This window comes from Mus musculus, chromosome 8, assembly GCF_000001635.26.
Source record: "Mus musculus strain C57BL/6J chromosome 8, GRCm38.p6 C57BL/6J".
In the NCBI taxonomy this organism is placed as follows: Eukaryota; Metazoa; Chordata; class Mammalia; order Rodentia; family Muridae; genus Mus; species Mus musculus.
In genome coordinates, this window is record NC_000074.6 from 83,259,481 (window position 1) to 83,269,742 (window position 10,262).

Sequence of the window (10,262 nt, forward strand, 5' to 3'; positions counted from 1 at the left end):
CCTGGGTCGCCAATATACATGAGAAGGAAGACAGAGCCGGGAGAACAAAGCTGTCCTGCTAAGTAGGAAGAGTAAATTGGCTCTCAGCATTAATTTAAGTGGACATTTTAGCTCTCTTCCTCACCATCTGGTACAGTTAGTTTTCTTGGACCTTAGGACATGGGATCTTGAGTTCTAAAACTCCATAGACCAGTGGTGATCAAAGTTCAAATTCTGCCTGAAATTTCTATACCTACTAAGCTCCTAATCACCCTTTAAAAAATGTATAGCTAGAAGCAGCAGCATGGTATGTAGGAGACGTGGTTAGAGTTCACTGTTTCCCAAGTCCCCTGGCGGTGGTGGCCAGTTCTGTTAGTGCTGTGGTGATGCAGAACATCACGGAAAAGGAGGAGAAAATCTTCACAGCATGGCAGCCAAGGAACAGAAAAACACTAAGAGAGGTCCAAGACAAGAGAGAGTCCTCTAGAATATGACCCACTTCCTCCAACCAGGCTCCACATCCAGAAGTTTCCGTCATGCCCCGATAAAGCCAGCAAATGATTAATCCACTCATGAAGGAAGACCAGGCAATTGTGACTCAGTCACATCTCAGTGATGGGATCCATCCTTCAGGGACCAAGTTAACAGCATATAGCATTGTTGTGGGGATGGCTCATAGCCAAACCCTAACAAAAACTGTCTACACGCCTAGCGAAGGGCATCATGAGCTTAAATTCCTGTGGTTTCCATTTGTTCGTTGAGCCACTATTGGTATTGATCCTTAATAAGGATCAATAAGGATCCTTAATAAGAAAAATATAACCTAATAAGTTTTAAATGTGATTCTTCTACAGAAGTTTTTTGTCTTCTCTGGTCAATGTCACGGGTTGGAGTGTGGCAGTTAACACAGTACTTGGGAGTTGGAGGCAGGAACATCAGTTCAAGGGTGATGCCAGCCTGGATTGAGTGACACCATGACTCAGAAACAAAAGCCACCAGCAGATCTCAGTGTGGTTCTTTTGAGCAGGTGAAAAGATGATCTAGGAACAAACATAGAAGAAAGCATGGACATCCTGTAGACAGCTCTTACAGGAACTGAGCATAGACCTGAAGGGTCTCCCTAATGCGCCCTCCTACATCTTCACCACTAGAGGGCGCCAGTGTCATTTTTCCTCTCTCCCCTGGTAGGGAGGCCAGATGTGTATTGACTCGATACACAAGTCAAGCTCCTGCACTCTTCTGATGAAACACTGATTTCTATCCACCGCATCAGGAAACCACTGCTGAGCCTAGCTCTTCGTTCTCACCATGGTATCTTCTAGACTTACAGTTTCACAAGCTAGGTGCTCCTGTGTATAGTAGGAGGCCCACACACAGGCAGATTGGACACTGTGCCTAGGGTAACAGCAGTGGTCTGGGGCTGTATGAGTGACAGTAACCACTTTGCAACATTTTTCAGGCTGAGCATCTGACCAGCTGCTACTGGGGTGGGAGCAGCAATGCCCTGGACCGACACGACCCCAGCCTGCCTTACCTGGAGCAGTACCGCATCGACTTTGAGCAGTTCAAGGGCATGTTCGTGCTGCTCTTTCCCTGGGCGTGTGGCACACACTCCGATGTGCTGGCCTCCCGCCTGTTCCAGCTGTTAGATGAGAATGGAGACTCCTTGATTAACTTCCGAGAGTTCGTCTCTGGGCTGAGTAAGGATGCGATATTCTTGTATGAGCTGGGTGGGGACAATGGGGGTGTCACCTGGGGTTCCCCTCGATAGCACTCAGGGTCCCCACACTGAGTCTAGAGGAAGGAAGAATGCATACAAGGTTTGCATGCTAGTTGTAAGATTGTGTCTGGTTAATAGCTGTATTAATGGGTAATCTACAGCCCACTTGACACATGAGACAGATGGGGTTTTTTTTTGTGGGTTGTTTAGTTAGTTAGTTTGTTTGTTTGTTTGTTTTGAGATAGGGTTTCTCTGTGTAGCCCTGGCTGTCCTGGAACTCACTTTGTAGACCAGGCTGGCCTCGAACTCAGAAATCCACCTGCCTCTGTCTCCCGAGTGCTGGGATTAAAGGCGTGCGCCACCACGCCCGACCATGAGACAGATGTTGATATGAGTTCAGAACATGTTATCAGGGCGCTTGTAAGAAGATTCATCTGGTGAAGGTGCCTGCTTCCAAGTCTGATCTGAGTTCCCGTACCTTCCTGGTGGAGAGGGAGGGCCAACTCTCACAGAGTGTTCTCTGACCTCCTTCACACAGGACTGTGGCAAATACACACACACACACACACACACACACACACACACACACACACACACACACACACACATGCACACACACACCATAGACATAAATAACTAATATGTAGGCTTTTTAAAAAAAATACATGAATAGAGAATGCATATGGCAGTAAAATGCTAACATATCCTGTCAACCCTGACAGGTTTCCCAGGGAAAAAGGAATAGCTAGATGGTGGATTGGATTGTTTTACAAAACAATATAAAAATTAAGAGATACCCTATATAGAATAATCACATATAGGTAAGCCTTTGTAATATATGGTTTCATAATATTTCTAAGTAACATCAAATCTATTTTAATTAAAGACTGGAAAACCATAGCATAAATGGAAGTCTTTGCTGTCTGTTTCCTGGCTAAAGGACTGTCTATAAGTGGGATATGTGCACACTCTCACAAGGACTGCGTCTGGCTAGGACACGCACACATATGCGCACACATGCACACCAGACACCTGACCAGCAGGGTACAGGATGCTGGCTATCTACCAGCTTTGCTCACTTCTCTGCTGTGATTGGACCTTTATTCCATTTATAATGGGATGGAGAAACTGTTGCGTGGTAAGAGAGCTTGGCCCACTCGATGTGAAGTCAGAAGTGTAGCAAGCCTTGTGCCTGGACGTCAGGATGAATTTTTCTGAGGGAATTGTGCCTGTCTGTTATCTTGTGCATCCATCCCTTTTCTCATCCCTGTAACAAGATGACCTACAACTTAAGCAGCTTAAGCTGGAAGTGTTTCTTTTGGCTCACAGTTTGAGGGCACAGTCCATTTCAGCGGGGAAGCATCAGCAGCGTGCATATGAAGTGTCTGCCTGGTCACTGGATGCAGTCAAGAGCAGGGACATCAGTGCTGGAGCTCTCAGGCTCAGCTCCGTTCAGTCTGGGACCCCAAGCCATGTTATGGTAGCGCTCATATCTAGGATGTGCCTTCCCACCACAGTGAACGTAGTCTAGAATCTGCCTAGGTGATTCTAGGTCTGATTACACTGGCAGTCATCAGTAGTAGCCAGTTGTGCTTGCATCCTATGCTTGAAGTGATATATCCAGGCAATGATGCAAGACTAGGTTTAGAGTCAGTGATGGCTCCAGACAGCACTCTTTCTCTATAGGTAAAATGTCTAGAAGGTCAGAGGAAGCCGGAAGTGTGTTGCTTGGAAAAAGTCTTCTTAGGTTAATTCTGTCCTCACAGTTATGTGAAGCCTTGTGCACATACTTAGGGTAGGCTTGTCTGGAGGAGTTTGAAGTATGCATACACAATGCAAACAGCCCTTCGGACTAATGATGGCACTGAACAATTGTACAGTATTTTTCATGTCAGGCTCTAATGCAGTGGTTTCTATGTATGTATTTATTTGCCCTAAGGCACAAGTTACAAACTTCAGGTTTGAATTCTGACAGCCCGTAGGCATAGTTTGTGCTGTAACTGTCACACTGAGTGAGAAAAATTATCACTGGTCTCAGTCCATTTTAGCTATTCTAACAAAATGCTTTTTAGTCCGAATAATTTTTACACAAAAGAAATAAATTTCCCATAGTTCTAGAGCATGACTGGCCCAAGATCAAGAGAACATCACATTCCATTTCTGTGGTGAACAGTTCTCTCCATGTACTGATGCATGGTGGAAGAGCAAGCAGCCACCCGTGAGTTCCTTCAGTAAGGACTCCAATTTCCATGGCAGCACTGTCCTGACCTACTCAAAAGCCAATGGCACCATCATACTGGAAGTTAACATTCAGAGCAGGCCTTATGAGGTGACAGCAACATTTCAGGTCACAGGTTATCTGCCTACCCACTGATGGCCTGCTTAGGGTTTTACTGCTGTGAACAGACACCATGACCAAGGCAACTCCTATAAGGACAGCATTTAATTGGGGCTGGCTTGCAGGTTCAGAGGTTCAGTCCATTATCATCAAGGCAGGAACATGGCAGGGTCCAGGCAGACATAGTTCAGGAGATGCTGAGAGTTCTACATCTTCACCTGAAGGCTGCTAGAAGACTGGCTTCCATGTGGTTAGGAGGAGGGTCTCATTGCCCACCCCTACAGTGACATACTTCCTCCAACAAGGCCACACCTCCTAATAGTGCCACTTCCTGAGTGAAGCATATTCAAACCATCACACAGAAGGGACAGAAGCTCAGCAGCTTGCTGAGACTCCACTTCTTAGGCAGCAATAAGTACCTGCTGTCAGAGCCAGCTGAGAGAGCTGCATGTGGTTCACATCGGTCAGACCCAGGGTGTAAATGAGATTATCCAGCCAAAAGCTTCCCCTTTTTTCCCCATGCAGAAGACATTTCTTCTAGAACAGTCCCAAGAGGCATTGGTTCAATGTTAGCATAGATGCAGGCTATAGATAAGAACCCACGGGGATAATCATATCGTCCCTTTCCACCAGGATTCCAAGGCCTCTCTTCCCTCTTCCTGAACTGGCTCATCTTCAGTTAGAGACTTTAGTAAATACTTCCAGAAAATGTTTCTGATTCCAGGAGCAGCTCAGAGTTTAAGGAGAGAAGCACGACTCTTTTAATTAAACCTTATAAAGGCAGAATAAATTAAAATGAAGGCTAGAACAAGTTAAAAAAATATTTCAGGGAACTCAAAAGCATTGAGAAAGGATTTCTCAAGTAAGGAATTTGGAGTTAATCTTAAATGTGCTCTTCATACATTTCTGATTTTGTAGTTGTTTAGGATGTTAAGGCCCAGTCTTAGGATGATATATATAGTTATTAGCTAATATACTTAAAATCTTTGCATGTGCGAACGTATGTAGTTCTTTATGTGTCATGGGGTCCCAGTGTCAATTACTGGTAGATTTTTCTGTCATAATCTCACCTCACAAAGGAGAAACTGAGGCTAAAGAGAGGTGGACCCTTCTGTGGTGCACAGTTGTGAAGCACAAAGCATTTGAAGCCAGACCTCCTGGGTCAAGAGTCTTATAGATAGATAGATAGATAGATAGATAGATAGATAGATAGATAGATAGATAGATAGATAGATAGATAGATAGATAGATAAAAAAGAGCTCACTGAGCCTGGGGGGCGACACTAACCCACAGGACATATTTCACACTGGCTCTTTCTCAATTTCTAGGTGCTGCATGCCATGGGGACCTCACAGAGAAACTCAAACTCCTGTACAAGATGCACGTCTTGCCTGGTAAGTGGGACTAGGAGAGTCTGCATGCACACTGACTGGCACACATGCACACTGACTGGCACACAAGACCTGGGTCCACATCACTTCCTTTGGTAGCATCTCTCTGCCTGTTTGGATATTAGATCATCCATTCTTCCTCAAAGGCCAGGCTGAGGTGCTACTTCACATGAGTTCCTGAATGCTGACCTTGACTTGACTGTCATTTGCCTGTCTCAGAACTGAGTTGAGCTCATTGGAAGCATGACAGCCATCTTCAAGAGAAAGGGTAGCCTTTCAGGGGCATACGATAGCAGGTGGTTCCCATTCATGTATTTATTTAGTTTACACCTTAATCTCAACTTCCCCTTCCCTCCCCCCACCCCACCCTGCCCCTCCCCTCCCCTCATTCCTCCCCCTTCTTTCTCCTCAGAAAAGGGAGTGCCCCCCATGGATATATCAACCAGCCTTGGCATAACAAGGTGCAGTAAGACTAGGTGGATCTTTTATTGAGACTTACACAAGACAGCCCACTTGGGGGGAAGGCATCCAAAGGGAGGCGACAGAGTCAGAGCCTCTGCTCCTGCTGTTAGGAGTCTCACATGAAGACCGAGCTGCACAGCTGTTACATCTGTGCAGAAGGCCTAGGTCTGTCCCATGCATGCTCTCTGGTTGGTGGTTCAGTCTCTGAGAGCCTCTATGGGCCCAGGTTAGTTGATTCTGTAGGCTTCTTGTGGTGTCCTTGACCTCTCGGGCTCCTTCAGTCCTTTGAGTAGAGGTTTTGACGTTGGAGGGAACAACCAGGCACGCCGCTGAGGCTTGGAGTTCAGTTTTAAATAAGGCTGGTCTCGGCTGGGGTAAATCTATCAGATACTGAAAATCATTCACACCCCCAGATGGGAGCAAATGTGGTCTTGAGTAGCAGACAGTGTCCTATAACTGACCCAGAAAGTACTGTCTCAAAGTCTTTGGGAAATCGTTCCGATAGAGAGGAAACTCAAAGCGCGGGGGGGGGGGGGGGGGTAGAAAGAAGATGGAGTTAGAACGATGCAGTTACCCACTGAGCCCACAGATGCCTCTGAGGCCACCCGGCCCTCCATCCCACTTTGCTGACTTCAGATCTTCATCCTCCCTGTCACTCCCTGGTGTGGCGGAGCTGACCCCTCACGTGTCTGTGTCCCCTCTCTCACAGAGCCATCCTGTGATCAAGATGAGCCTGACTCCGCCTTTGAAGCCACTCAGTACTTTTTTGAAGACATCACCCCAGAATGCACACATGGTAGGTGAAGTTCTAACCCCCACGGAGACTGTTTTTGTCTCCTGTAGCGCCTGCTATTACTGGGGAGGCTTAACTCCAAAGTTAGAGAAGTCTGTAAGTAGGTTTGCCTAACACAGTCATGAGGTTTGCACACCGACCTTGCCTTCTTAGGCTCTCAGTTTAGAGGGTTCTTCTCTTATGCAGATGCTTCTGAAAAGGCCACACTGTGGAATGTCTTTACACGATGCTTCTTCAGAGCGGTTTTCTAACAGAATCCCTATCGAGTTGCTGGATGTTTCAAAACACAGACTAAAGTACACAAGATAAGCTGGAAATCTTGCTCATACAATAACCAGCTAGTCATAGCCTGGCATTTTGCTTTTCCACACTTTCCTACTAGTGTATGTGATCATGTGCACACACAGTACACCCATCTAACCTGCGATCTGGCTACTTACAAACTTCTGGTTTTGTTTTTGCTAAAATTCTGAGGACCGAATCCAGGGCCTTGCTCGTGGAAGGATTCTCTACATCTCTTTTCACGTGTGCACATGCACATGTATGTCACAGAGCATGTTTGGAGGTCAGAGAAGAACTTGCTGGAGTCGCTTCTTTCCTTACACTATGTGGGTCCCAAGGACTGAAGTCCTAAACATCATTAGGCTTGGAAGCAGGAATGAGCCCAATTTGCCAGCCCCTATTTTTATTGTTCTATTAGATGTGTGCATATATGTGCTTCATTAATTATCGTTTTCCTTAAAATGCAGTGAGAAGGTGATATCATTACATCATTAGGGCTTTTTTTTTTCTGAAAACATTGTCATTTCCTCTGATGCCCACCAAAAATCTTCATATCACAATGGGCCACCCCCCACCCCACCCCCCGTGACCTCCCCACCACTCAGACGCCTATGTTATGGTCTCACCAGAACAAGCTGTACCCAAAGTCCTTCTGCCAAGACGTCTCCGATACCGAAATCTGAATTTCTGACATGGTATGGAAGAAGGCAAAAGTTGATGAGCTCCCACTTTGTAGCCACACAGTGTCAGATGAGTTTAGGTGACTCTCTCCCTAAGCCCTGGAAGCCACCTGTGTTGGTGCCAACACAAACATGATAAAAAGTGCAAAGATGGCCTTGATAGTGAAGAGCAGCGCCACCCTTCCTATGTCACCTGCATCAACAGGGGTTTCAGTGCTGGGGCTGACAGGCTCCCGACAGCAAGCAGAGTGCCACAAAAAACCCCAGGCCACAGTGACCAGGGTTTGCTTAGCCAGGTCATCCTGTCCCTCTGCACCAAACTGCAGCATTAGGAGCATAGGGGGAAGGCCTTTCATGTAACCAAGATCAAGTTTCCTGGTTGCCCAAAATCCCAGAAGAGTTTGGCTTTACCAGGTTTAATGCAAATGAATTTCAAGTCGTGGTAGCCAAGGAGTGGTCCATCCCCAATAGATATGGGGTCAAACATATCATCAGTTTTGGGACAGGCCCTGCACTCCTGAGGGCTTCCACTGTGCTGAGTCCTGTGTCCATCAGCTCATGTGCAGTAATAAATCTCATTAGCAGCCTGGAAAACAAATTCATAGAAGGATAGTTTTTAAATGATTGCATACTAACCACTGCACGGGTTTGCTGTGCACTAAATAGTATGGGTGTCTATTTGTTTCCTATTGCCTTTTTCGTGAAGCAGGGAAGAGATGCCCTGTCCCTTTAGCTAAAACACTGCTAAGGGAGGTTGGAAATCCAGCTGTGACCGAGTTAGCTGAGAAAGTCCAGGAAGCACTCACAGCCAGCCAAATCCATCAGACTCTGAGACTGTTGTAACTCTTGTCCTCCCCAGTGTCTGTGTGTCCTGTCGTGTCCAGTTTCAAGAGGAAAACACAGTTATAACTGGGTTCTTCAAAAATGATATTTTAGAGTTGCCAAATTATGTTCTCTTGCTTCTACTATCATTCCCGTTTCCTGTGAAGGATATGTTCTTGATCCTGTTACAAGTCACAGCAGATGCTTGTGAGTCTGTAAGATCCCAGGCAGGATGGAGGAATGGAGGCTTATGGGAAATTCCACACCACCACCTCCAGTAGCTTCTAAAGACTGCATGACATCATCCATCATACATCTTTCATTGTACAATAAACCCTCTGCTGTGAGAAATAAATCTGGGGCCATCCTTCACCTAGAGGTGGAGTGTCAGATAAAATATGTCCAATAAAACTCAAATTTCTGGCTGGAGCGATGGCTCAGTGGTTATGAGCACTGACTGCTCTTCCAAAGGTCTTGAGTTCAATTCCCAGCAACCACATGGTGGCTCACAACCATCCTTGATGAGATCTGATGCCCATCTTCTGGTATGTCTGAAGGCAGCTATGGTATATTTACATACATAAAATAAATAATTCTTTCAAAAAATTCAAATGTATAAAGAATAACTTGTTTAGTATAAGTATACATCATGTGCTATTAGAAATGCACTTTGACCTACAGATTATCTGACAAGGGATGCTGGTTATGAATATGTATGTATGTATGTATGTATGTATGTATGTATGTATGTATGTACTGTGAAGATTTGTGTGTGAGTGTGGAAGCTAGAATGTATCAGATTTCTCGGAGCTGGAGTGACAGGCAATCTTAGGCCACCTGATGTAGGTTGTGAGAGTCGAACTCTGGGTCTCTCTGCAAGAGCACCATAGCATGACTAATGCTCTCCAGTCAGTGTTAACATTAGTGTCTGCTAAGTCAGGCCACCCTGCCCACAGAATCTTCATTTTCTCCTACACTAAGTCCATGATTTATATTCTCTAACACCCTTCTTCTTTCCGAATATTCCCTGATAGTTGTTGGCTTGGACAGTAGAGGCAAGCAGAGTGCGGACGACGGCTTCGTCACAGTGAGCCTGAAGCAGGACAGAGGTACAGATGTCCTCTTCTCTGTTTACCAGTCTGCTGTTCTTGTTTCTTGATCTATGAATGCTCATCTCTTGACTTTTGGGTTTTAGGGAAAAGGGCAAATTCTCAAGAAAACCGTAATTACCTAAAACTCTGGACTGCAGAAAATAAGTCTAAGTCAAAAACTGCCAAGGATTTGCCCAAGCTGAACCAGGTAAGAGACTGTTCTTTGCAGCCATATATAAACTTAGATTAAAATATCTCCTAAAGACAGCGGGGACTTGGGGGTACTTAACTATGTTCTGCTTGTATTTGTTTTGGTGTTTCGTTTTTCAAGACAGGGTTTCTCTGTGTAGTCCTAGCTGTCCTGGAACTCACAGAAATCCACCTGTCTCTGCCTCCTGAATGCTGGGATTAAAGGTGTGCACCACTGCCACCCTTTGGATTTATTCATTTTTTTAAAAGACAGGGTGTCATGTAGTCCAGGCTGGCTTCCAACTAACTATGTAGCTGAAGATGACCTTGAATTTTTGATTCTCCTGCCTCCACCTCCCAAGTGCACAGGCATGTAGCCACCATATCCAGCTTATGTGGTGCTGTGAGTTGAACCCTGGACTTCACGGATGCCAGGCAAGCACTCTCAACTGAATTACATCTCTATTTGTATTTATTTCTTTTGCATCAAAAATTATGCTCTGTTGTGAGAAAA

At 45.5% G+C, this 10,262-nt stretch overlaps 1 protein-coding gene and 1 pseudogene across 3 annotated transcripts in view; both read left to right on the forward strand.

Moving 5' to 3' along the window:
• Positions 1-10,262, forward strand: part of Tbc1d9 (TBC1 domain family, member 9) — a 107,589-nt gene that overhangs the window by 94,129 nt on the left and 3,198 nt on the right. For all 3 annotated transcript variants that reach the window (NM_001111304.1, NM_027758.4, XM_030243771.1), the window contains 5 exons: positions 1,439-1,679; positions 5,367-5,432; positions 6,601-6,687; positions 9,503-9,577; positions 9,664-9,767. In NM_001111304.1, coding sequence (NP_001104774.1) covers positions 1,439-1,679; positions 5,367-5,432; positions 6,601-6,687; positions 9,503-9,577; positions 9,664-9,767 — 573 coding nt within the window. The remainder of the gene's footprint in view (positions 1-1,438; positions 1,680-5,366; positions 5,433-6,600; positions 6,688-9,502; positions 9,578-9,663; positions 9,768-10,262) is intronic.
• On the forward strand, positions 7,579-8,148 carry Gm17999 (predicted gene, 17999; annotated as a pseudogene).